Below are 26,026 nucleotides of genomic sequence, written 5' to 3'. Positions count from 1 at the left end.
TGGCGACACATGACGTTTTTCTTCCGGTACAACAGGGGGCGTTGTAGTACCTGCTATATCTGTGCAGAATCCACCATTTCAAACCTGATTTTTCTCGATTTTGGTTTGTAATGGTATTCAGAAGTAATAATGCTCGTAACATTTATCTGTTTTATCAAACGTGGCAGTGTAAATGGCTCTCTGGACGTTTCTAAATGACTTATTTAAATGTTTCTAAAATCTCTGTGGTTCATATAACATAGGTTGTCGACTTTCCAGGAAAATATTTCATCACAATAAATCACAGTACTGATATGTTTGAAATGATCTGATGTCCGTTAATAGCTGAAAATCACAATCACAACAACACATACAGCTAGAAAATCCATAGGATAGAAGGTTAGTTGGAAAACAGTTTTATTCATTTTAGACCTTTGACATGCACTCTTGTGTTCCATGCATTTAATATTAGCCACATTATTCTATTCACTGACAAACTTGTCTTCAGAAATACTGTAAAGACCTTAGGACCTTAGGAAAAGAAGTAGGCCTAGTTTAAATATACCCTTCACTGCAACAAAGAAGGAATTAAAATAGCCTGACTGGCAGTAAATGTGTAAGGGATTCAGTCAGCAAATAATCACTTATAAAAGTATCTAATGTACTTATGTACATAAAATACCTAATGTACTTATGAATGAAAATCCACAAGTTAGGCTTTGTGTAACATCATGAAGAAGAAAACCTTTGCTTTGCCTTAATAAAGGCAAGCTTTAAAATGGTTAACCTATTAAAATTAACCAAACGCTACATTTTATTTTCAAGAAGTAAGTCTTGTACTTCTACTATAGTGAATTAAGCAAAAGTGTAAAAATTCAGAGCATATATGAAAATATGTGGCTCATATAGAAAATTAAGAGTTAGCACCTTAGGCCTATATTTTACAAGACTGTTGGCCTGTGGAAGAGATGGGAGTTGTACAAAAAACAAACAAAGAGGTGAAAGCAAGTCCAGTCTAAACATACACATCACATGTTATGTACAATGTACATTCACCTAGACAATGACTGGAAAAAACCCGGTTAAATGTAGCTTAATGTAGATTCAAAGGTTAGAGACATACACGGACGTAGTTTTGGGGGGGGACGGGGGGGACATGTCCCCCCCACTTTTTCAAAAGCCGGTTTTGGTCCCCCCCAGTTTTTACAGTTAAAACCAAATATTTAAGTAGTGACGAAGTCATGTCCCCCCCACTTTTTAACGGTTAAAAAACCAATATCCAAATAGCGACAAATCTAGCACTAGGATCATGCAGCACCCCCCCCCCCCCCCAACAGTTCGCCACCCCAGGTTGTGTCCCCCCCACTTATGAAATCAAAACTACGTCCATGGAGACATAAGCAGTAAATTACAGTCTACTGCACTAAATGACAGTCTACAAAAAGCCACAGGGGGTCTAATCCTTTGTTTCAACCAATCAGTAACCTGCCTTTAACAACAAATTTACATAGTGAGTTATAAAAGTTACTGGTTGGCCAAATACATCAATAGAACACATACAGTGACAATTATACAGGACATTGAAAGAGCACTGAGATGTAAAGGAGAATTATAAGCAGTCATTCCAGTTACAGATCTCTACCCAGCCTCTCTATCTCATCAAGACAGAAGTCTAGGTCACTCTGGGTCAGCTGAGGAGACAGGATGACCATGCGGAAAAAGTTGACTCTCCCGTCAAGAGGCTGATAACCCACCATCATCGAGCCCTTTTTCACCATGCGTTCTTTGATGATTGGCGCCACCTGTTGAACAAGATTTGTCATAACACAGTACTTTGCTTTTTTTTAATGGAAAATAAATTATGGCGGCAGTCAAGATTCCATATCAACATGAAGACATTGCAGTTTCATAGGAATAATGTGCAACCTTGGCTAATTTGTCCAGGTAATCTGAACTGGTCTCCTTCCCTCTCAGACTGGGCGGTATAAACCAGAAGCACACGTTCACAAACTGGGGCTGTGGAGAAATCCATGGGAAAAATATTTCAGTGCTACATTGAATAAATATGTTGCCGTATTTACCAGAAAGATTAGCTTAAACACTTTACCTCTGAAACAAGTTTAAATCCTTCCCTTTTCTTCAATTTCTCAACAAAATACCTAGAGCAGGCAGAAAGGAAATAAGGTTATAATAACTCCGGTGTTATTAGAAATGTAACGCATAGTCTCCAATCTAAAGAAGAGAGCTAACGGGGTTTTTTTTGTACACATCAGTCCTGGCACTGCGAAGCAACTCATAACGTACTGTGTGTGGGTGAAAGCTTTGTCCACGCGCTCGCCCAAGCCTTGAGAGCCCACGGCCTTCCACATGAGCCAGAGTTTCAGACAGTCGACCTTGCGTCCACACTGAATGGACTTGTCCCCTGTGTCCAGACTCATATCGTAGAACTTGTCTTGCTGGAACAAGTATGTAGCATTGGCACAGTGACAGCGCATAAGGAGGTCCTGGTCAGAGAAAGAGGATTACTGGACGTCGTCCAAAAATGTGCCCGTTCATTCTGAAAATACTCAATCCAGTGATAAAATATGTCAATTCTTATTTTGTCCTTTGAGAAAGTGTTGAGCTAATGATTCTTAACAGTACATATTTACACCATTAGATGTATTCCTGAGGAGAAATATAATTTATGTTCACATTTAACACTGTACAAGGTAGGGGAACCCAGGTTTAATGTATTGGAATACATTTGAAATGTTGAATTTTCACATGCTGTAGTATGGGACCATACCGTTGTGTCTCTCATGAGAATCACAGAGCACTGAAGACCAGCCATAAGCATTTTATGTGGATTCCAAGTCATAGAGTTTGCCCTGGAGATGAGTGCGACATCATTAAATCACAGGGTCAAGATTGGCCATCAGAGGTTGTGTTTATATCTATGGCATAGGTCACCCTGAAGAAAGGCTAATTTGAGAGTCGCCATGTCCATACCTTTCAATGCCTGCAATCCGATGCTTGTGTTTCTTGGAAAACAGCACACTGCCCCCCCATGCGGCCTGTGGGGAGGAGATGGCGGTCGTGATGAGACCTGCCTGTGTGCTGGATAACCTAAAACCCAGATCACTGTTCCACATCAGGCCTCGTGCTCATACCGCACAGCCGTGTACACGTCCGGTTTCTGACTCCACTTCAGATTTGTATGTGTGTAACAAGTCATTTACGCCGGGAGGACAGAACACTCTGTGCGTTACGTTATCACACTTCACACTAGTACTCATGCACATGATTTTCCCGCCTTTGGTTTACTGTTTCGCGTGATTTTGCCGATAAGGAGACAAGGCTCACATCGACGTGCATCCACATGCCGTTGCTCTCGCTGATGTCAGCTATGCGGTCGAGGGGGTCAAAGGCCCCTTGCACGGTGGAGCCGGCCGTGGCGTTGACAAAGAATGGGACCGCACCCTGCAATGGGAGAGGGGAGAACAGGTCTAGTTGTACACTTACTATCCCCTGGCTAGTGCTGCAGTAATACTGAGCTACATCTCAAGCACAAATGTGCACCAGAGTCTACCAAAACAAAAAGGCATGTATAGAGATATTTGCTTTTGCAGGAGTTTGGGTAGGGTTTCTCTGTTCAAGGTCCTCATGCTTAATTCTGATGCTTAAATGTAGTATAGCGGAAAGTCAGTTGGAAGGATAAGGCATGTACTTGGGATTTGGCATGAACAATCTTAGCTTCAAGGTCCTCTGGGATCATCCTGCCACTGTGGGTACAGAGAGGTTACAGGAGAATGAAGAACACCGCAGGTCGTGTGGGGTACGTGTAGAAAAGACCACCACAGCCTCGCAGAGCTTGATGTACCTTTCGTCAACTTTCACGTGGTAAACGTTCTCTGTCCCAATACCAAGAAATGCAGCAGACTTTTTCATCGAGTAGTGACCCTGAAAGGAGCATAAATGCTAAATTACTTTGTGCCATACCTATTAATCCTCATTAACAGCAATGCACTTAAAGCAAACAGTTCAAATATGATCTCAAATGAGAGTCTTATGTCTGGATTACGTGGTGATGATACCAGGCCCTATTTTTTTCAAGAGCAAAAGGCTTTATGGTAGTTGTGTTTACCTCTTGCGACGTGAACACAGCCAGGCGAGGGACAGCCCACAGCCCCTGCGTTTTTGCCTGCGGAAACGCCCAGTATCGGGCCACATTCATGGCGTACATGTTTGACATGGACCCCCCTGGGCAGAAGATCCCATCACCCTCTTTCCAGCCCACCAGCGAGCGCAGTTTACGGAGCACCACGTCCTCCATTAGAACAAACACTGGGGCCACCTCATAGGTGTACCTGAGAGATGTCCATCAGGTGAAAAATGATTGGTTACTTTGCAAAAGCTGTCAGCGAACCATCATCCAATTAAATATTAGCATATTGCTTGCTGCTTAAATATTAGAATAATCCAGTTACCTCTGAACCATGAAATCCTGAGAAATGTGTGTATGACGTGTGTGTAACAGGGCACTTCTTTTAGTAAGCCGTCACTCATGGCAGGTGTGCGTTCAGACTGAACGAGCTTACACGACTACAGACTTACTGGCTGGTGTTAAGCGTCTCTGTGAGGAACCGTCCGGCGAGGGCATGGTAGTCCACCCCTGCAAACAGCTGGTTAAAGAAACGAGGGTGATCTGAGGAGGAAGAGGAGGAGGATGAGGAAGAGAAGAAGAAGAAGAAGACGAAGAAGACAACACTGTAGCTCTCTTTGGATAATTATGTCCTCCATTAAGACCTGCCCAGTGACTTACTGGTTTTCACGCTGTGTTTGGCCACATTGCGGATTCTCTGCAGCAGCTGCTGGTGGGTTTCTCCATGGTCTCTCAACTCCAGATCCATCAAATCCTTCAGCTGGTCAGGATCCTTCCACTCACACACCTGTGAAGATTTGGAGATGATGTTTGCTCCGTGTGACGTTTACTGAAACGCAACGTTATGGTGAAATGTATATATTTAGAGAAGAGACCTTTTCCTTCACGTCTGTAGCCTTGTGAACTGCCTCTTCCAAGATGATGCTGAAAGCCTCGGAGAGGAATAGCTCACCCTCTGAATAGTTCAGCTCAGATTCAGCATGCTGATAATGGCTGTTGAAGCCATTACCATTACTGATGATGGTATCTAACGGTGTTGGACAATTAAGCACAAAAAAACAGACAAATAAGGTTAAAAACGAATTAGCGATTTTGTGATCTTGGTATAGAAATATAGATATATATGGTATTGAAAGAGAAGATCTACATTTGATTGCTACAGGAGCATAAAAAGTGAATACAGCAGTCAGGAAAACTGCAAGAAAACATGACAACCACTGTTGAAACAATGAAACAACCACATGTCCCACTGATCTGAGATCTGTTTTCTGTGGGTTTCGCCGAGGGCAAAGCTAAGAGCAGCGCAGAAGGGAGCCAGAAGAAAGTGAAGAGGTAACACCCCTCATTCACTCTCCGCCCGACGGGAGGGGAATCGCCACGTTGAGAAAGCTTGTGAATTACGTTTAAAAAGTAATGCATGTTTTTCAGCTGACGCTCTACTGTATCTGCAGAAAAACAATGTTCACGTTCCTAGTGTTTGCATTCATACGGAGTAAAAGTTGCAGAGTAAATGAGTAAAGTTAGTCATGGCATTGCGCCTGTCCGCGCTTATGATCTGTTGAAATAATGGGTCTACTGTTCCAAACCATCTCCACAACTTCACCCTGCATTTCTTACTTTAATGCAGCGCTGTTTAACTTAACTACACAGAAGAGCATTAAAAATGAACATTTTATCGCACGGTTAAAAAAAGGCACAACCCTAGTCTAAGTTTTTCTGTCACCTCAGAAATGCCCATCTAAAACGCCCCAACAGCACATTGTTTTATACAAACCCGGTTCTTTCTCACCTTTGGAAAAGTTTGCACTCATTGCTGTAGTCCACGGTCTGGTATCACACATAGCCTATATGTAACTCGATATTTGAAGTCTAATTTAAGCAAAAGAACAGACCAATGAACATTTAGGAGCGTGGATGTACAAGCGTACAATTGGGTTAGAGTGCTCGGGGTGGGTTAGTTTGCAGAGCAGTATCTCAGTAAGGTAGCTGGCTAAAGATAGTAAAGAATTAAGATTGCAGAGAAATCTTTGTAGATTTTAATCTTTATAGCCTTTGGAAAAGTCAGAGTGCGCTATGTCATGAATAAGTATGTACATCGTCATTTCTATGCATGGGTTATATACGACTCTTTAAAAATTTTTATGTTTAAATATTTAGATATTACATGGTATTATGAGGGGAAAAAACTAATTTTAAACTAAAACAGAATTTATTTAATGAAAAGACTCAGCACATTAAGAGGCAAGCAACCTTTTAAACCCAGCATTATAGATGTCTTTCCAAATATTATTACTACGTTAACTACCAAGCAAAATATCAAAATTACAATAACCACAATCATAAATACTCCAACAATAAAGAGTAATGAACATTACAATTAATATCACTTTAACATAAAACGACCCCCCCCCCCAATTCTTCCCACATAAAAAATTTCTGATGAAATCAATGTTCATATTGCCTTCTTAAGCTATTCTCTTTAGTCACAGCCTAGTTTCCTAGTTTTCCATATGCACCACACCAGTCATATTTTCTAACCAGGGTGACAGCTCAAAGCTTCCATTTACATTACTTATGATCCTCTGAGTAGATCAGTTAATGAGCCTGTGTGAGTGAACTGACCTAGGCAGTCTCTCCTTCCCTCAACAGAGCTAAATAATTGAGTCATATTCAATTTAACCTTAATACAGAAATGGTTACCAAAGAACACATTTTATTCTGAAAATTCTCAGTGGGAACCTTTGAATCTTTAAGCCATAAAAGGTTATCCATTCACCATCAAACACAGATCCTAAATAAAAAGGCCCTAGTGTGCTAACTAATGGTTATTTTGAACAAAAAGTAAAGCCTGATCAAGTGACATTCCTCATTTTTGAGGAATTTATACTTTAGGTACTATCTACACTTGATAAAGCATTAGCTCATAAAACAATAAATACACTTAAATCAAACACAAATCTAAATTCATTATAAAACCTGATAAAACTGTTACTGGTTAACTTTCAGCCCTTTTCACCACTATGATAATAATTAACCGTGAAATTTCTTCTCTTTTTTTTTTGCTATTTGCTTAAAATGGACCCAATGCCAGAAGCTTTTGTTTAAAAAAAGCCCTAAAAAAGATTTAGAAAAAATGAAAAGATAAACAAACAAAATGTAGCCAAATGGCACTCGCTGTGAATTTTTTTAGCAAATACTGTATTGACATAAAAGCAAGAATTCCAAAAGTAACTGGATTAAAAATACTCCACACTGCCAGTTTGTATTAGCAACTTGATGACTGTGCAACGGAATAGTACAACGCTCCTCCTCCTGCCCGAACGCTTGGCTCGCAGTACAAGGGTGAGCAAGGGTGAAAATACACACAGTACAAGGGTGAACAAGGGTGAAACACCAGGGTGAAAATGCATCAGGGTGAAACAACGTGATACTTGCCGAGAGAACAAAGGTCTCCGCAGAGTCGCCAGATAACTGTTTAAGTTGGAACATAAACGCTTTTAAACCCTCCACGTCTCTCCACACGAGTTCTCAGAGAAAAAGCTTAGCTATTATCCCAACGCCAATATCCCGACAAACTCTGCAGGAAGAGTTTCAACAGAAAATTACCAGTTTAGTTCAGGACATTAAATTTGATGGTTTCTTTAAAAAGCAAACTGGGTCATTTTGACATTTCAGTCGATACTGGAACACTGCAGTGATTAAAACCAGAAAAAACACCATTCTAATAACAGGATATAAAAAAATTTATTTAAAAATGAATTATGAACATCATCCTGTGCACAGATGTTATCCAGTGTAAATCCTTTCATGGATTTGGTAGTGCTAAGCATCACTGTCATTATAGCAATAAAGTTATAGTATTTGTATCCAGCAGCCCACATTAAAGGTCTGCACTTGTGTCTTAAGGACATGTCGGAATGTGAAGAGAATAAGGGACAATGTAGACCACAGGGCAATAAAACCATTTTTGTGAGATAATTGTGGCTCATTCTTTTGGACAACTCTTCTCCACCCGTATACCACTTAAAACAAACAGCAAAATATTACTCACACTGATATAAAAGACTTAATAAAAAAAGGGGGGTGGGCGGGACTTTGGTTTGTGAGTGCATCTTCAAAACACACGCTTGATCACATAAGGTTTCTGAACCATTCGGGTTCTGTTTTACAGCCCAAGTTCGCTGAGCCTCACTAACCCCCCGGGGGGGGGGGGGGGGGGGGGGGGGGGGCACCAGGGCTGCTCAGTTCTCCCCCAGCAGGAAGTCGATGCTTCCTGGGTCTACGGCACCCTCCTCCTGGGTGAGGAGGTGGTGGAGGCGTGCCCCCGTGGCCCTGTCCCGCTCACGCATTCTCCAGAAGCGCAGAGCAGCGAACACACACTCCCTGTGGTTCCTGGGGTTCTCCTCGGCGATCTGCTCCAGCCTGGTGCTGGGGAGGTCCAGGGCCACCCTGGCCACCTCCTTCCAGCTGGACCCGATGCACCGGGCCACCAGCATCAGCTGCTTCTCCGACACCACCTTGGGGACTGTGGAGAGAGCAGAACTTACTGGAGTCAGTTAGCTGAAAAGCGTTATTGGTCTAAAAGGAGGGATGGTTTGGCTAATTATTCTGTGTACAGTGCAGTCCAACAGACAAGACATGGTATCCTGTTCTTGTTTCAGTACTCTTGCTTTGCTTTGCAAACAAGATCTAAAACACTGGCTGATTGGCTATATTTAGGGTAAATATAAAAGCCGCAAAAACTGTAAACATGTTTAGCCACCTCAGTCTTATTCTGGAAAAAGGCTTTGCCACTTCAGTCTCACCCGGTTTGCAAAGCTGCTTCTGGGGAACATCTTCTACGTCTGCCGGCATCTCTTTTGTTTTTTTCCTGCTCTTTTCTCCTGGAGATTAAACGCATATGAAGCACAGCATATTTCATAAAGCATGCGCAGCCACTGCTTTTTGAATCAGGTTAATGTATTTATTGTTTCCAGCGTGATGTTAAACACGTGTGTGATGTTACCTGCAGTCCGTGTCTCTCTCAGCTCTTTGAGGAACTGGAGTTTTGGGAATGTTTTTTGCATCTCATCTTTCTTTAAGAGCTCCAAGAAGGTCTGAATACGTTCGTCGTTTTTCGTCATCATGTAATCCAGGATGTCCCGCACTTGCTGAGACGGGATGGCGGTGGCTTTGACGTGGTCATATTCTCGCTGGGACAGTAAAAAGAGTGAATGGCAATTCTGGAGGACGAAGTCTGCGTCTCCACTGAGAGCATCAATCAGCTGGGGTTTAAACTTCTGCAACAGTCCAGCATCACCCTGAACTTCTCCATCCATTGTCCTTTACATCGCTAGACCATCAGTAGAGAACACAGAAAACACAATTTATAAGTATTATAAGTACTAGTCATTCTTTAAGGTACATTTTATGTAAGCATTTTTACAAAATGATATTTGTTCACTTGATCAACAAGTAGCATTGACCGTCACTGTCTCAGAGACCGAGCGTCTCCTATTCATCGCGAGAAATCACGCCAATTTGGTGGCTATAAAATGGATCTTAATACAATTTCAATTATAGTTAATGTATACAGTAATAACGCATAAAGGGTAAAGATCTATATTAAGCCAGACAAATAGTTCATTTTCGTTTATGAGCGGGTGTACAGCGTTTGAATGCCTGCTTGTGTGTTGGCACAGGAGAACACATTAATGTTCTTACCCCCATATTTACCTGCTGTAAAGATGTTTACTATAGTCTTGATAATCAATAACGTGCATCATTTGCTAGACTTTTTAAAAATATGCCCATATGAGCATAAACTACTGCTGAAAATGCACATTTTTGTAATAAAGTTTGTGAGCCGAGTGTTGAGCCGATTCATCTATTCGGCTCCTGTGTTTAGCTAGGTTAGCTCATTTAGCATAAACACAGTTTGAGGTGTTTCCGACGGTGCTAACTGTAGATTAGCTAAACCTGCACATCAAAAACGTACTTCGAGATCCTTCCTCATGCGTTATGCTTTGCAAACGCATTTGTTTGCTTATGTATGTGTATGGTGCGCAGCACAGTGAATCACTTAAGTTTTTTAGAGTTACCTCGCTTAGGATACATGAATGGAAGATTTGATTCAGTTTGGCTTTCCCTCTTTCTGTGTGTGGAGGGTATCCTGACATGCCTCTACTGCCACCTGCTGGACGGAGGATGATTGTCACGTCCAAAAATAGATGACAAGTACGTATTGTCTACAAAAACATACATACATACATACATACATACATACATACATACATACATACTGATAGATAGATAGATAGATAGATAGATAGATAGATAGATAGATAGATAGATAGATAGATAGATAGATAGATAGATAGATAGATAGATAGATAGATAGATAGATAGATAGATAACAGTCCTGCTGAATGTCAATCTATGGAGCAACATATATCAAATGTATAATTTGCGAGTGCTGTTTCCACTTTGCCTGAATGGAGTTTAAAGAACAGGGGTCATCAAACAGAAGTGTTTTGCCAAAGGTTCTCATATCTACCCAGGCTTGACTCAAAATATGCTGGAAAGGCATATCATTCTGGAGGGCAGTGTTGATAAGTCAGGCGCTTCCTGTCTGTGGGGTGTGTGCAGAATCGGTTGTATCTGACAAAACAGAAGTGACTCTGGAGCTCAGCATTGCTACAATAGAGACTGCAGAGTCACAGAGGAAATCAGAGGTAAGTCAGTTTCACAAGAGCTGACGGTCAAGCACAAGACTGCTACGCAATTAAACTAGTGATGTTAGTTCTAGCCCAGCACCCTGCTCACATAGCCACGTTATTGTTGCTCAAAAGTGGCCAGTACAGTTAATCAGTTCTGTTCACCCAGCTGCCTTTACCACAGCTGTTCTGACGGCCCAACTGAACAGCCTGCGTGGATCTGAGACTCTTTATTAGCCTCACAACTGTGTGATGACTCGTGCCAAAAGCAGAGAGGCGAGAGAACACACAAACTCTTCATCAGGAAAAGTTGGGATTCATATCACATATCACTGGACCCAAACACTGATTTTATGCGTAGGTGGCTACTGTGCGTGCTTTGGTATTTTCCATGTACCTGAGACATCAGTATGCACCAGCAGTGCCTAAATCAGCCTAAAATAAAACCACTAAGCATATTTGATTCGCAGTGTACACATGTGGGATTGAGGGTGAGTGTTTTATACATGGTGCTCTGACCAACAGTCACATGGGGTTAATAGGCGTCCGCTGGCTGGGGTAAATCTCTGTGGGAAGTGCCCCTTGTATCAGGAGCCCTGAAAGCATGTACATTCAGTTAGCATCCATAAGGAATCATTTAAATATAACCATGTGAACGTTTGTATATTTGTGTGGTCAAGTGAATGAACTCCGGAAGGGCTGCAGAAACCTCATTCTGTTTCTTTTCTCCTCTCAGCAGACTGTACGATCCAGTCGACTCTACAGCAGACTGTGCAGAGATCTTGCGATTGTGGAGCTATAAAAAGCCGGGCAGCATGGGAGAATTTGAGAGAAGTTCAGCTGTATCTGTTCACTCTGGCCACAGGATACTTAACCATTACCAAGTGCTTGCTGAAGTCCGGGTTAGCGTTCGTGTTTTTTTGTTAAGGACTTTATTTATTTCCTGTTTAATGCATGTACAGGCTTGGTCCAAAACACATCTGGTCCTTGTACAGTTGCACTAGAGGTACCTCATGACTCGTGTCTCGTAGATGGCTGTGGTGTCCTCACACCCCCCTGAGATAATACAGTGCACCAAAGGAGTGACTCTCCTTTGAAGATGTGCATGTGTGTTAAGAGGAGTGAGTTTGAGGCACAGAGAGCCAAGCCCACCCACACACAAAGCATCCGTGGGATTATTATTATGATGACAAAACATTCATGTAGACAGCAGTCTCCGCCCGGGTGGAACAGGTCACCACCAGAGGCTATGCCCTGGGGCACATTGTGATTAATAATGTGGGAACATTTAGCCACATTTAAAAGCTTTAAATAGCCCTTGCAGAATTTAAGTCTAGTGGCTAATGGACACTGGCTAAATTATCATTCTTTGACACTGGTTTGTTCTTTGCTTTGATTTGATTTCTTTGCCAGACATACAATCCCGGGAAAAAGATTCCATGCAGTCTAAAAAGACTTCCTAAGAAAACAATCTAACACAAAGTGTTGCCCCCACTATCACTTTCATCACAGTCACGGACTGTAGCTGCTTTCAGATTTATTGGAAGTGGGTGGAGAGTGATCGCTATTTCCAGGAACTGTGAGGGGCATTCCAACTTCCTTTAGTGTTGAATCACCCTAATCCCAACACCAGTGTCTAACAAGATGGGGAGATGGTGTGTCTGTCAAATGGGCGGGGCCTTACCTGCTAGGTGAAGGAGAGAGCTGTGTTCTCATTGGCTGAGTGCTTACACAGCCCATTGGACAGAAGCAGTGTGTAAAGGCCAAGAGCTGCTCAGTGTGCACAGACGCAGGAGAGGAGAAGAGCAGCTTCCTCTCAGCAGAAGAGCCTGCAGACGTCAAACTTCTGACTGTGAGTGCAGGATTAACAAGCCACACAGTCCACTTACTCAAGGTACGTGGTGTCCTTGTTGTGTGGAGCAAATCACTGTTTTGAAGTGTAGTCAGTAGTTTTGGACAAACAGCTTGCACTGCTGTATTGGTAGTTTAGTTTAGAAAGTTGTCCACTTGAAGGTTTATACAGTTTTCTGAGAGTGGAGCGGGCTAATGTTCATTCCTGTGGCTTTAGTTAGAAACACACCTGGCTCTTGCTTGTTTGAGTTACATTGTGCTACTGCTCAAATATTTGTTTTATAAATTTATTTAAAATTTTAAAACTTCTGTCCTTTTGACTCTGCTGAAATCTGCTGAAAGTATTTTACATATGGATCACCAGCAGAAAATTGTCCATTTTTTTTTTTTTTTTTTTACATCTATGAAAATGTTTAAACTTGTAGTGTCACAAAAGATATAAAAATCCAGAAAATGTCAGTTCCATGTGGCTGAGAGAGAGAGAGAGAGAGAAGCACAAGGGTTTGGTGTATGAACATGTCCTGCTTGGCATGTACAGCTGTGTCCTTTGACGGTGAAGGATTTGGAGGAAGGCAGGGTTTGGGTTGGGGTTTGGAGGAAGGCAGGGTTAGGGTTTGGGTTTGGAGGAAGGCAGGGTTTGGGTTTGGGTTTGGAGGAAGGCAGGCTAAGTCTTCCTCTTGGAGATGAACAGTCGCCTCACTCGCTACGCCGAGTTTGAGAGGAACGTCTAGGATCCTGCCTGTCAGGCGGAATTTTACGGTCTGGGTTTCTCCCCCTGTGGACCAGATGCTCCTCTTCAGCTGTGGAACTTCATGAATGGGCGAGGCAGAATGCCAACGCGCCCGTCCGCTTCTGGGAAACCCCCGTCGGGGATGCTGCCCTTTGACCCCGGGGCGGGGAGGGAGGGTGGATGGCCAGGCTCACAGAGGAAGGTTTGGGATGTGGCAGGAACTGAATCACATCCTATGAAATGGGGAACAGGGAGCTGATGGCTTCTCCACTCAACCGCCTGTGTGTGTGTGTGTGCTGGTTTACTGCACGCCCTCACCACACCTCCTCCTGTCTCCTATGTCCACGAACCATATCCCCTGTGAGCACTGAATGAAAACGGTAATAGAGAGTAGTGACGGCGATGAGGTTGATCTGATGACCTTGGATGGGTGGAATGCTGAGACAGCACCTCTCTGAAGAAGGGCGGAAGGGTCATGACCTTTCCACAGCCCTCTGGGCCATTGAGTCATGGGCTGTGTTCCCGAACGACGGATGTGGCAGTGAGTTCAGAGTTGACGCTATGAGGCAATCGTTGTGTCTGGGCTTGTTGCGTGACTGTCGGAGTGACCCAGTCATCCACAGCGAGACAGTTGACTTCAGGACACGTAGCGCTAGGATACGAGTCTTTGAAATTAGAGTTTTAACATTATCTGTATGCACCATTCATGTAAAACTGACATACAGGAAATAAACCCTAAAAGATGTTTTCCACACTGCCAGAGGTGCCAGAGAGCTAGATGACCTCACCTGACGTGAGATGGCACAAGGCTGCATGTTCGTGCAGGTTGAACATGCCGCCGGTCTGTCTGTCTCCGTTTGATTTCGTAATGGGGGGTGGGTGTCACGTCAGACATACAAGTGACGGCCTGCTGACTCCAGTGTAAGATCTAAATCTTTCTCAGGTGAGCAGCAGCTGGCCGAAGCCCTGCCAGAACCATGACTCACATCCTTTCTAGAAAGGACGTCATATAAGTACATATACATCCTAACTTCAAAGATCATTTTATTAGTTTAGCATTTTTTTTCTTCACAAAATCTATTTGACCTGAATATAATCTAATTATCTTTTTCTTGTCGTTCTTCCAGCCTAAGGAACAGAAATGGCCGTCAGCTCGTTCGACAGGAGACAGTGGGCCTCCCAGTCCTTGCGTGTCACGGCTAAGGAGTTGTCCATCGTGGGAGCGCGGGCTAAGGGGGCAGCCATAGCTGAGCGCTTTTCAAAGTATGTACATGCGTTCTAGTCAACCGCTACACTGTCACTTAGGGCCCCTCCCACTCACTGCCCCAGGCCCCGCCCCTACTGCCCAATTGGTTGGGGCTCGATCTTTATCTTTTCTGACCTGCGTCTTGCAACATCTCTCCCAACATCCTGCTCTTCACCCCTCTTCACTCCTCTCAAAATGTCGTTTTTCCCGACGCCCTCATAGCTACTTGTATAATACTCTATTATACTCTACTTGTATAATACTCTGGTCCCAAACTCCAAAAAGCTCCAACCAAACGGGTGCGTGAATCTCTGCAGCACTGGCTGAATTGTGCCTTTGCACACCGATGCCAGATCAGCTCTTTCTACCCAAACCCTCATCTCATCGCTTATAACGGAAGATCTCAAAACTGGTCCCAGATCAGTGTTGAAGAGGCACTCCTCTGGTGGATCGGCCTCGTCCATCTTCCCCCTCCCCGAGTGTCTGATGTCTTCCCTGGTCTTCTGCAGCTGCTGAAGGACTGAGCTCGTATTTCACCCTCTCCAACGACCACGCTGTGAGAGCCAGCTGGGCCAGCCAAGCTCCAGGAAATCATAGCAAATGTCTTACAAATACGCCTTTTTAGTACCTGCCACTAACCACCCTGTGTTGTAGTATACTGCCTGTTTTGGGGGGGTTTATGGGTGTAATGTAGATCTAATGGTGGACTTAAATCAGGCCATTGAAATTTTGTTTAGCTGCATGAACAGGTCTGACGACCAGGGCCAGGACACCAGCCTGAAGTCACAGGAACACTAATAATTCAGTGCTAAACTTCACACCTGACGATCTACGTTTACCATCACTCACTTGCTCACTTTCAAGTGTTCTAACCACAATTTACTTAGTCAGTCTAAAACATTCGTTTACCTCAGTTTTTATGTTTTGTAGCCACCCATTCAGACTTCTCCTCAATTTTAGTACGGTTCTAAATGCAAAGCAGATGTTTGTGTTTCGAATTTACCTCCTGTGTCTTTCTTTACCTCTTCAATGCGATCATGCACCACTAGAGGTCGCTATTGTGGCTCTAAAGGACATCATCCTTCCTACAGTTCTAAAATCTAAATATCTTAATTGAATGAAAATTTCTAGAATTAGATCAAATATATACTCCACAAACGTATCTTCCCACCAACCCAATTACATTCAAAAGCCTTATCAACCATCACCTATACAACATGCACAATCTTAACGAAACAGCACAGACGACAGGCTAGATTCATGAAAACCTGATAGATTTTGTTTATGATCTATTTTTATTGTTTCACAATAAAATGTCATAAAATCCACAAGTTTTCAAATCTGTGGTTAGTGCGTGCCACTGTGTGAAAATTCTGAATGAAAAAGCAGATTGTGCAAAATGGGTAGCTCAGATGATAACGCTACACTGCCCCCAGAGGAGACACCTGGTAGTGCTGTTCTGACTCAGAGCGAAAGAACTCCAAAAAGCATGTGGGTGCAGTATTATGGCCCAACATACCAGCTAGATGTTCAAACACATAATTAGGCAATCGATTTCAACATATCGTATTTAGAGAGATCATTTTGCTGACTTTATTCTTACTTCCTCTCTGCAGATACCAGAAGGCAGCAGAAGAGATCAACTCTGACAAGAAAAAAGTGAGTATGTGTGTTTTAAACTGTTGGGATTTTAGAAGGGGGATATCTGGACATGGGCTGCTGTGAAACTCCTCAGTGGTTTAGAGTTTCAGCGCAGGTTCTGAATTCTCAGGAGGACTTACACCGCAGCATAAACCACCCTTTGTTTTGATCTCAAATAAGCTGTGTTCACCCAACACTTCCTGGAGCTGTGCACATTGATGCTTTTCAGGGTTTAAAATCTTGTTGCCATGGAACGGGTTTCAAAAGCTGGTTTTCGCACAAAGCCACAGACAGACGAACGGACACAAAGACGGACCTGCCCCCCCCCCCCCCCCCCCCCCTCACGCCATCTTCTACCGCCCACTGTATTTAGTGGCCGGTCGACTTAATCTCTGTTTAGCCTCCTTAATCTGCAGGCAAGTCTCTCTGGAGTTTACAGTGTCTGGTCGTACCGCGAACTGCACGTTTGATCTGACGGCACGGCGAGCAGAGCTGAAGGAAGGATACCCAACTTGAGGATGTGTGTAGGCCATAATGTGTGTAGTCTGCTTGAGGAAATGGCTGTAGGTAGGTGGGGGGGGAGTCTTGGTGGCTAGTGGTGGAGATATGGAACTTGAACATGCTTGGGTTGGGTATATGAACCAATACGGCACCCCACGTTCATGTTACACCTGCGACCGCCAGGCCTGCTGGAGACAGGCCCTCACCGGTTGTTGGGAGAGCTCTGGACGTGGGTATCTGTGGTCAGGCGGTGGACCGCAGAACAGAAAGAAACTCAATTTCATTTGCCCTCTTCCCCTTCCATATGGATTTGGTGATACTGGTGCACCTCAAACGAGGTCTTGTTGTGGAACCCTGTATGGTTTAGCAGCAGATAACAGACAGTCAGTGTGTTCTTTCAGCAAAGGGCAAAGGGCAGAGGCTCTTGCGGCAGTCTGCTTAGTGTACAGGGGAGGCAGCCTGTCTAGAGACTTAAAGATTAGCTGTTGGTGTGTTTGAGCACTGAATACCTATGTGGGCCAGTTTTCATGTAATAAGTAGAGGAATGAGCATGTCTGGCCTAATTGGTGTGAAGTCTGAGTGTGGATCTTAAGTGCTTGTTCATTCACAACACTCGTCACACCCCCAAGGATGAACTGTTTAAGTGTTGCAAGGAAACTCGTGACTTTTCGTGTTCATTACAGGTAAACTGCTGTGAAACGTATAGTAAACGGCTGAATTCAGATTGTTGAAACTTTAGCCTGGTTCTTTTTCTCTATTCTTTCTGCTTTTCAAAGCCTCTTCCCTCCCCACCCGTGTGTGTGTCTGTCTCTCTCTCTCTCTCTCTCTCTCTCTCTCTCTCTCTCTCTCTCTCTCTCTCTCTCTCTCTCTCTCTCTCTCTCTCTCTCTAAAACTACACTTCTTCTCTTCCTTGTTCTCCTGTGTCTCTGGTGGGTGGGGGGAGGGGCGTGGACTAGCTCTCCCTACGTCTTCCTAACCATGTACATCTGGGACAGCCTTCACTTCTTCTACCTCCGCAGGCCGAGAGAGCGTCTCCTGCACCTCGCCAGGTCTTCCTCTCCTTCCTTCCTAACAAACTGCCACACTAATTCACTTCAGCCAAGCACGCGTGCTGCTCGGTCGCCCCGGGCCGTCTGCTGTCGGACGGGTCGGTACTGAGCAGCAGCACGTGAGGAGGTTTGAAGGTGCCTCGTTGTTTTGAGGTTTCTTTTTTTTGGTTTGCTGAAGGGTTGTCAGATATCTCCACTCATTGCTGCTTTGTGGGAGTTTATTTTTCTTGTTCTTGTCTATCTTGTTTTTGAGAAGGGTACGCAGCTCTCCTGGCTTACAAGTTTGTGCTTGTGTAACCGCCACACCTACGTTCTGAATCGATAACAAGGGTCACTTTTTTTTGCTTGCAGTCTGGAGAGAGCGGAGCTCTTGCTCTGCACCGTGGCAACCTGAGCGTGCTGAGGAAGCGTTGGGAGGTCCAACAGCCGCCCTCCCTAGACCACGCAGAACCTCTCGGGCACCAGCAGCGGGAGCCGGCCGCCACCCCAGCCACGTCTACGTCGAGAAGAAGCCTCAAGGTCCACCAAGAGCCTGTTCGGAGTCCAGAGATGGAGACCCAGCTGCAGGGGGAGGAGGAGGGTGCTAAGGTCCCGCCCACCGACAAACCCACCGTACCTCTCAGCAGCCTCAAAATGATGTTCGAGAGCAAGGTAAGAATCTGACGCACGCCCTCGTGGTTGAAGGAGCTTCATGGCCGACAAGCAGACATCGTTTCTTACACTTGGTGTTCCCTTTGCATCCCGCTGTCGATCACGTTATCTCAATACGGCTTTTCTCCTGCCCACTTAAACCACATTCACGTCGAGAGAAAATGTCCGACATATTTGTGAAGTGGATAAAGGAATGTCTTCTGGAAGAACGCTGAGGGAGTTGGTGTCGTCTGAGCTGTGTTAGTGCATCGGGGTGTGAATGATACCAAGATTCACATGACCTCCATAAAAGTTCTGGAAGTTTCCAAGTGAAGGTTAAAACACTGCTCGCTTGTCCCAACACCAGTCATGCGCTTTACCATCATGAAGATATGAGCACTGAACCAAACCTCTTCCCTCAGAGACCCCCCCCCCCCCCCACTATACCGTCCTTTAGGAGTAAATGTGGATTTATTTATTCGTTTTACGTGTGCCACGCCAAAACTCCTAGAAGAGAAAAAAAAAAAAGAAAGCTGCACTTCAACCCATCTTAGCTAGTACAGCCTTGGCAAACAAGAGACTGTGAAACTCTTTATATCTCTCTCGTACAACAGGAACGCTGTGCAGAATGTTTGGTCCTGCCCTCCTGTGAGAAAGAGGAAATCGGCTTTCGTGTGAAGTATTTGTTTCATCCCCCCACCGTGTATTCATTATTCTGATTTCTGCTGCTGCTCTGAAGGTTATGTGTCCAGAACCATCTGGGCCATAAGTGCGGTCCCAGCTGAAGACCACAATGACGCTTTGTGTCTCGGCTGCCGTTGGAAGTCACTCGTGGTCACATTCTCAACTGGAACAGAAAGGGAAGAAGAGACGGAGGTTGGGTGGAGTTGGGTGGAGAAGGAGTCAGGATGCAAGAGAGAGAACACTAGTGTATTCTAGTGTATTCATCTTTTCATCAGTCTTGAGTTTTAGGTTTGCATGGAGAGCTTTGCCAAGTGGTATTGTAGTTAGGGTGAAAAATTTGTGGACCGAGACCATGACACTGCCTCTAAAATTATTTTTAACCTTTCAAAAGAGCCGAGTGGCCCCGTCGTGCAGAGCGTGAGATTTGAGGGAAGAGTCATGGTTTTGATTTTGCTGTTTATCGGAAGGGATGGTGTATGGAGCTTTGAACCCTAATGGATTTTTCCCCATTACTATGTGGGGAAAATTGTATTGTATTGTACCCCACCATCTCGTGGCTCCCCCCACCCCCACCCGACAACACCCACTCTGTGCCCCCTGCCCCCCACCCAGCCCAGCCACAATGCCTTTGAGAGAGCAGGAGGCGAGCACGTGTTCATCTTTAAAGGGCTGGGGCTGCCCTCGACGCCCACCCAGACACCCCCTCCTGGCCCCACATGCCCTCCGCATCCATCATTATCACCTGACGGGCGGCGGGCGGAGGGGGGGGGGGGGCACGCTTGCATCAGCCCACGAAGAGCCGGGCGGCGAGGACAGGGCGTGGCCCACCCCCACCCCCCGGGGGGTGATGTCATGGGACCCGGCAGACATGTGATCAGAGTCCCCACTGGTGCGCAAAAGCCCGTCCTCCCAGACTCTCCTGCCCTAACTACAGACAAAGTCACGAGGCTGGAGGTGACATGCATTCATCTGCCCCCCCCCAACATTACCCCCCCCCCCCAAACACCCCACCCTCTCATGAGCTCAGGCTTCTGTTGGGGGGACAGATGGGAAACAGACTGCTGTGTTCAGTGGTACAAAGCGAGATGTGTGCTGTTCAAAAGGGTCGTCATTAAAGGGGAGTTTCTCCTGCGATCGGGTTCTAGCCATATGCTCCTACGTGAAGGGGCTGACGGAGGCTACAGTTCCTCCTCGTTGGTCTTCACCTGACCACCGACTGGATGATTGAGATCACATATGGAGGCAGCAGGCCGTGCAGACAGTCTGTTCCTGCTGCGATTACAGTGCGTATGAGAGGAGCGTAGTATTTGTGTTCCCTGTGTGTGTGAGGCTTCCCCCGGGCTTTGGCCAGTCCTCTGCTTTGATTGGGCTCTCCGGTTTCTTTCTGGCAGTAGTCGAGCTGGTCCCGCCTCACCCGCTTTGTTTGCTGGATCAACGCCAGGGGCCTTTGTCTGCTGCTGGAACCCCTCCCTGGGGGGGGGGGGGGAGGGGGGGGGGGCAGTTATCTCACTTCTGCCTGAGCCCCCGCTCCACACACCCATAGCTGCAGGCCTGTGTCAGTGATAATCCACCGGGGGGGGGGGGGGGGGGGGGGGGGGGGGGGGTAGTTTTGACCCCCCTTTGCGTGTGAGTAAGGGCTGCACCAGCTGCTCTCCAACCCCCCCCCCCCCCCCCCCCCCCCCCCCCACACTACTGACTAGCTCCTCATCTGTAATCTGGGGCTCTGAGTGCAGTCTGGCTTGGACAGATGCATGCAGCTCCGTGCAGCTCCGGGACTCGTATTCACACTGGTGTCCTTTTATTAGGTAAGACATTCTCTGGGCTCTGGGAGGGAGCGCTGGACGAGTCAGACATGCCTGTGTCCTGACTCACTCCAGCAGGGCTCGCAGTTGTCTGGTTTTGGGACTTTTTCTCATCCACAGATGAGTTGGTGTTGGGCATCAGTGAAGGTTGTTGGGAGAGCGTTTCTGTAAACTATCAGTAGGTTAGACCATAGGCTAGCAGTGGACTGGAGGTCATGTTTATTTTAATAAGATGTCTTGTTTAATTTAACGTTTTTGTGTGTTGTCTAAAGCTGATTTTTGAGGTTGTACATGTAGACAAAATAACACATTATTAAATAATTTATTATTTAATTAATTTTTTAATTTCTACGTTTTGACATTGCTGTGTTTTTCTCACTCTGACAATAGCCTAACACTAACCCTAGTGCATATTTCCTGGTCAGTGGTCATGAAGACCTATAAGAAAGACTGTAGCTCTGTCGTACAACACGTGTAACTGCGTGTCCCTTACGTGACGGAGCGGGCCCCTGGGTCCTGTTTCCCCAACACGGGTCACGTGTGAGGAGGCTGTGATTGAAACAGAAAGAGTGAGGTTTGAACACATACTGCTGCTCCTACCAAAGCACCACTTAAGAAGAACATTTATGTCCCATGACCTCGTCCTCCCAGGGCTGCTGGCTTTGTTTCGCCTCCCTTGGCCACTGTTGTGGGTTTGGGGTGATCTGAGAACTGTCTGGTCTGAGATCAGACGTTGCCCTGTGTGTCTGTCAGTCTACCACTGTAGTGGCTCATCCACGGTGGGTGACCAGGAGCACAGAGCCAGGGTCACCCCACTGGACAAACTGTAGCGTCACGCCCACGTGGCTTTTGTGGATCGGCTTTGCCACCCAGACAAACGGAAAAAAACAAGACAGATTTGGATATTTAACATCTGTTCCTGTTCAGGGAGCCTATTGTCTGAAACAAAAAAAAACTCAGTTCTGCACTAGCCTACAAAATCTTGTGACTAAATCTCCACTAACTGTACTTTGAGGACTAGGCAAATACCAGGGGACGGAGTTTTCTTCACCAAGTGTGTAAATCTAAACAAAGCGACTTTTCTTTTCTCCCCTTTTTGAAATCCATGTCCAGGACACATTTGACTAATGCACCTTTGTTGTGTCTGTAGGTGTCGGGGGAGTCTGGAGACGCAGGAGGTTGTAGCCCTGAGAAGATGGAGGTGGAAGACAAAGGTGCAGCACACCACCCGTCACACCACCCGTCCTAAAGCTGCACTGGGATTATATGTGAACTATTAAAGCTCCAAAGTGTTCCTGGCAGTGTCGTCACTGCAACCAGGAAGCGCCGATGCTGACTAACTGATCTCAAGTGCTTCCAGTGAAAAAGCATTTGCTGTTTCTGACCTGAAGTCTCTACCAGTGTCTAACTTCATTCTCTGTCTCTGTCTCTCTCTGTCTCTGTCTGTCTGCAGTGTTTGATCCGATGGTGGAGACCACTCCACTCAGAGACAGGATGGCCCTCTATCAGGCAGCAGTGTCTAAACTGGATGCTGCATCTTCCACTTTCGTGAGTGTCTACCACTTCCTTATACCTGCAATTACACGACTACTCCGCTACAAACACATGACATGCAGCTCAGAGTCGATGTCCGATGTCTGTCCGAGTAGCAGGCTAGCACTTGTTTGTGACTTCAAGTCTGCCTGACTAAAGGTGTGTGTGTGTGTGTGTGTGTGTGTGTGTGTGTGTGTGTGTGTGTGTGTGTGTGTGTGTGTGTGTGTGTGTCATGGTTAGAGTGACCTGGATATGGAGATGCGTGCGTCCAGCACCAGACAGAAGGAGAATGTCCCTCCCACATCACCAGACACGGTATGTGTGCAGCGGGTTCCAGCGTGAGCGTGAATTGTTATTTTAGTTTTTGCCTGTAGGAGTCGCTGGTGAGGCTCCACTTAGTTTTTCTTTGTGTTCAACAGGCCTCCGTCTATGAGATCGACAGCACGAAGGGGTCAGCGGCAGACGGCACTGGTGAGCCACACCTCGCTATTCATTCATTGTCTACGATGACTCGGAGGCGTTAACTCTGTGTGAGACGTGTGAATTAAAACGCACAATGTGCCTCATCACATTTATATAAAGTGTCTGAAGTTTCAAACATTGATGAAATATTTGATGTTCCCTGCTTTGGAACAGGATTCAAGTACAAAAACTCTTAAACGTAACCCGTGGTTGAAAGTCGTGTTCCATGTTACACATACTGTTTTAAGTACTCTGGCGCCCTCTAGTGTCCTCAGTAGGATATTGCTCAATGTTGGTTCATCTTTCTATCCAGGTTCCTGCACGACCTCTGTTTCTGACCAGTCACAGAGTAAAGCACTCAAGGTAATAATTCCTTAGTTTTTTCTCCACCATTGCATTTTATGTAGCAACTTTTGAGTTTCATCATTATGTAGATAACTGCTTTTGCCAAGGTGCGATTTGGCAACACTTTAGTCAAGCTTAAAAAGTTTCAAAGTTTCAACTAAGGTGTCTGTGTTTAGAAATTCTGTTTGCCTGTGCGGGAGAGTTGCGTGATGTGTCTGAAGACGGTTTACCCCCTGGAGAGACTTATGGCCAACCAGCAGCTCTATCATAACTCCTGCTTCCGCTGTGTGCACTGCAACACCAAACTAAGGTGAGTCAAAGGACAAATCTTATTAAATCTCAGGTCAGTTCTTTATTTTGATGTGACGCTCTGCGTGATTTTTCCCGTGACGTTTCATTTTCTTTCGTCCCTGCGCCCTCTGCTGGTCAGCTTGGTGAACTACGCTTCTCTAAACAGCAACATATACTGCAAGCCACATTTCTGCCAGTTGTTTAAGGCCAAGGGAAACTATGACGAGGGCTTCGGCCACCGTCCTCGTAAGGACCTGTGGGAGGCACGGGGAGAGGACGTAGAAGAACAGGTGAAGGAAGTTCCTACTGACGACTCTGCTAGTCCTACAGTGGAGGAGTCTCCTTTGGAAAAGGTGAACGTCCTCACAGCCACTCTGGAGACATGGGCCCAGTCCTCGTCAGAGAAGCTGGAGAAACCTGTGGAGACCGGCCGGCTGAAGATCTCCTGGCCTCCACAGACGGAGGAAAGAGAGGAAGGTTTGCCTCAGGCCTGTGCACCTGCTGACGGAGGCGTCGTCTGTCCTACTCGCCCAAAATGGCCACCAGAGGGCGACTCGACCCCAGTTAGCGCAGAGAAGGCGGAGCTTTCTAACATTTGTAGCAGTTCCTCCCTGAAGGAACGCAGTCGCCCCTTCTCGGTTAGCAGCTCCACCCCGCCTACCGCTCCGCCCGGCGAGACACGCCCAGCTCCGCTGAGGCCAATGGAGAAGGAAGACTCTGTGGAGGAAGCTCCAATAGCACACACGGCCAAGGCGGAGGCCACGCCCCTACCTGCTGAAGACGCTCGTGAGGAAGAGGACCAGGTGGACGAGGAGGAGCAAGTTGATGAGGACGAGATGGACGGAGACGTCGCCGAGGTCAAAGGTGACGATCAGGAAGAGGTGGAGCAGGTTTCTCTAACGTGCCAGAGCACCTCGCCGGACAACACCTCCCCCACATCCCCCCTCAGCGAGTCCAGCGCCGGCCCAGAACCGCAGAAGAACTCCCAGGACGTGGGCTTTTGGGACGGAGAGGAGGACCAAACCAACGACTCCATGGAGGACCTGATCAGGAGAAACCGCTTCTATGACGAGGAGGATGAAGAATGAACGCCGCCACTCGGTTACCAACAAAAGAGTGGAGCCGAACCGGTCCGTTCATCCCGTAAACGAGAGCGGATCGCCTCGCTGTTCCGCCTGCATCCCTGAGCACAGCATGTGTGTCGCACGACACACTTTAAGGCTCCGGGGGCCTGAAGCTTTTTAGATTTGTGCTTGTGATGGGGGGGCATCCACACAGACTGCACGGCCAAACGGCATGCAGTCACCATGCAATATAGCCGCACAATAGCCACACACTTTCAAGAGACTGTTGCATTCAATACTTTTTATGCATGAGTGTTTTATTTTCCATGTTCTTTCTGCATATTTTAAATGGATATTTCATGTCAAACTTTAGCAGTCAGTTTTGTAGGAGCTTTTACCATGATGTCTGTTTGTTGGAGTTCACATGATCATCTCTTGGTCCTCGGTAAAACAAGCAGTTGATACACACACACACACACACACACACACAACACACACACACACACACCACACATGAAAACAGCCAAACGGTTCATACCTGACATCATTCAAGCTGGAGGCAGGGCTCTTTTGGAATGGGGTTTTATTTTACTTATTTTACATGTCTGGTCACTTTGTTACGGTCCCTTGCCTTTGCACCTGGAAAGTAGTAAATCTTCTGAACTGAGGTCTGAGATTCGTTGGGTTCATAGTGATGTTGAATGCAACAGTTTGTGAGCACCAAGCATCTCTAATTGGCAGTTTTAACACATTCCTGGACGTCCGTGTTTTAAATGTTGTTTCTTAAGAGGGGACCAAACTTCCTGCAATGCTGTTCAATAAATATGTATTTAATAATGAATGCGGTTGTATTTCCTTGAGCTCTGGTGATTTAAAGCAAGCGTTCGCCCACAGGGGGGCGTGCGTGCTGACCGAGTCCTGCACTGCGGGTCCTTCCAGGAACGACGGGACCGGTCAAGCCTCATTCCTGAAGTGCGCTACACACGCTCATATGTGGAGCGCGCAATTATCCTGTCTGACGGTCCTGAAGAAGATAAATCTCATTCTCGGTGATGGGGGTGGTAATTATGAAAAGGAATCTCACTGCAAGGCCGGGCCGCAAAATTCGCATGGAAATAACGGTCTTTATTATTAAGTCGAGTCAATATGCTGGCAACACGTATGCTGCAATTAGGGCAAGATGCTAACATTTATAACAGGAGGGAGCCCACATAATGTGTGGACGTGTCATCGCATCAATCATCTGTCATGCGCCATGCGAGAGGCTGAGGTCCGTGCAGACCAAAACCTCCCACCACAAGCTCAGTGTGTTCCCAGCTGCAGTGGGCCACATGGCCGAGCACCAGATCTTCCACTCACGATAACCCTTCGCTCTGGGC

At 45.9% G+C, this 26,026-nt stretch overlaps 3 protein-coding genes across 6 annotated transcripts; 1 reads left to right on the top strand and 2 right to left on the bottom strand.

The window, feature by feature from the left end:
* Positions 1–1,337: 1,337 nt before the first annotated feature.
* On the bottom strand, positions 1,338–6,061 carry csad (cysteine sulfinic acid decarboxylase). Its single transcript, XM_076984323.1, has 14 exons — positions 5,913–6,061; positions 4,999–5,150; positions 4,784–4,910; positions 4,576–4,666; positions 4,106–4,328; positions 3,842–3,921; positions 3,689–3,743; positions 3,325–3,441; positions 2,971–3,035; positions 2,768–2,849; positions 2,284–2,483; positions 2,087–2,138; positions 1,906–1,995; positions 1,338–1,781 (listed from the first exon to the last, which is right to left on the bottom strand). Exons 1-14 carry the CDS (start codon positions 5,962–5,964, stop codon positions 1,608–1,610), a joined length of 1,560 nt encoding a protein of 519 aa, XP_076840438.1. The 5' UTR covers positions 5,965–6,061; the 3' UTR covers positions 1,338–1,607.
* Positions 6,062–7,841: 1,780 nt separating this feature from the next.
* Positions 7,842–10,316, bottom strand: LOC143484796 (uncharacterized). 2 transcript variants are annotated; one of them, XM_076983721.1, is made up of 4 exons: positions 9,839–10,197; positions 9,129–9,455; positions 8,929–9,006; positions 7,842–8,648 (listed from the first exon to the last, which is right to left on the bottom strand). In XM_076983721.1, exons 2-4 carry the CDS (start codon positions 9,439–9,441, stop codon positions 8,365–8,367), a joined length of 675 nt encoding a protein of 224 aa, XP_076839836.1. In that variant the 5' UTR covers positions 9,442–9,455; positions 9,839–10,197; the 3' UTR covers positions 7,842–8,364. The 2 variants fall into 2 exon arrangements, with proteins under 2 accessions (XP_076839836.1, XP_076839834.1); XM_076983719.1 differs by lacking the exon at positions 9,839–10,197 and adding an exon at positions 10,204–10,316 and having other exon boundaries at positions 7,845–8,648.
* A 2,144-nt stretch (positions 10,317–12,460) lies between these two features.
* On the top strand, positions 12,461–25,131 carry lima1a (LIM domain and actin binding 1a). Of its 3 annotated transcripts, XM_076983716.1 has the most exons (11): positions 12,461–12,712; positions 14,527–14,662; positions 16,262–16,304; positions 18,188–18,487; positions 22,103–22,166; positions 22,406–22,500; positions 22,726–22,800; positions 22,905–22,956; positions 23,261–23,310; positions 23,469–23,602; positions 23,723–25,131. In XM_076983716.1, the coding sequence occupies exons 2-11, from the start codon at positions 14,541–14,543 to the stop codon at positions 24,669–24,671; spliced, it is 1,884 nt and encodes a 627-aa protein (XP_076839831.1). In that variant the 5' UTR covers positions 12,461–12,712; positions 14,527–14,540; the 3' UTR covers positions 24,672–25,131. The 3 variants fall into 3 exon arrangements, with proteins under 3 accessions (XP_076839831.1, XP_076839832.1, XP_076839833.1); XM_076983717.1 differs by lacking the exons at positions 12,461–12,712; positions 14,527–14,662; positions 16,262–16,304 and adding an exon at positions 17,704–17,836; XM_076983718.1 differs by lacking the exons at positions 12,461–12,712; positions 14,527–14,662; positions 16,262–16,304 and adding an exon at positions 17,854–18,093.
* Positions 25,132–26,026: the final 895 nt, after the last annotated feature.

This window comes from Brachyhypopomus gauderio, chromosome 21, assembly GCF_052324685.1.
Source record: "Brachyhypopomus gauderio isolate BG-103 chromosome 21, BGAUD_0.2, whole genome shotgun sequence".
Lineage (NCBI taxonomy): Eukaryota > Metazoa > Chordata > Actinopteri > Gymnotiformes > Hypopomidae > Brachyhypopomus > Brachyhypopomus gauderio.
Note: the sequence above shows the minus strand (reverse complement) of the source record. Positions and strands in the feature narration are given on the sequence as shown.

Excerpts from the sequence above, each read along its gene's own strand:
- LOC143484796 (XM_076983719.1), bottom strand. The coding sequence starts at position 9,441 with ATGGATGGAGAAGTTCAGGGTGATGCTGGACTGTTGCAGAAGTTTAAA. Across the intron at positions 9,007-9,128 it reads GAGAGAGACACGGACTGCAG|GAGAAAAGAGCAGGAAAAAA; the intron begins GTAACATCACAC and ends TTTAATCTCCAG. Across the intron at positions 8,649-8,928 it reads GAAGCAGCTTTGCAAACCGG|TCCCCAAGGTGGTGTCGGAG; the intron begins GTGAGACTGAAG and ends CTCTCTCCACAG.
- csad (XM_076984323.1), bottom strand. The coding sequence starts at position 5,964 with ATGTGTGATACCAGACCGTGGACTACAGCAATGAGTGCAAACTTTTCC. Across the intron at positions 4,911-4,998 it reads CTACAGACGTGAAGGAAAAG|GTGTGTGAGTGGAAGGATCC; the intron begins GTCTCTTCTCTA and ends AAATCTTCACAG. Across the intron at positions 3,922-4,105 it reads CTGTGTTCACGTCGCAAGAG|GGTCACTACTCGATGAAAAA; the intron begins GTAAACACAACT and ends TGCTCCTTTCAG.
- lima1a (XM_076983716.1), top strand. The coding sequence starts at position 14,541 with ATGGCCGTCAGCTCGTTCGACAGGAGACAGTGGGCCTCCCAGTCCTTG. Across the intron at positions 22,167-22,405 it reads GATGGAGGTGGAAGACAAAG|TGTTTGATCCGATGGTGGAG; the intron begins GTGCAGCACACC and ends GTCTGTCTGCAG. Across the intron at positions 22,801-22,904 it reads CTCCCACATCACCAGACACG|GCCTCCGTCTATGAGATCGA; the intron begins GTATGTGTGCAG and ends TGTGTTCAACAG.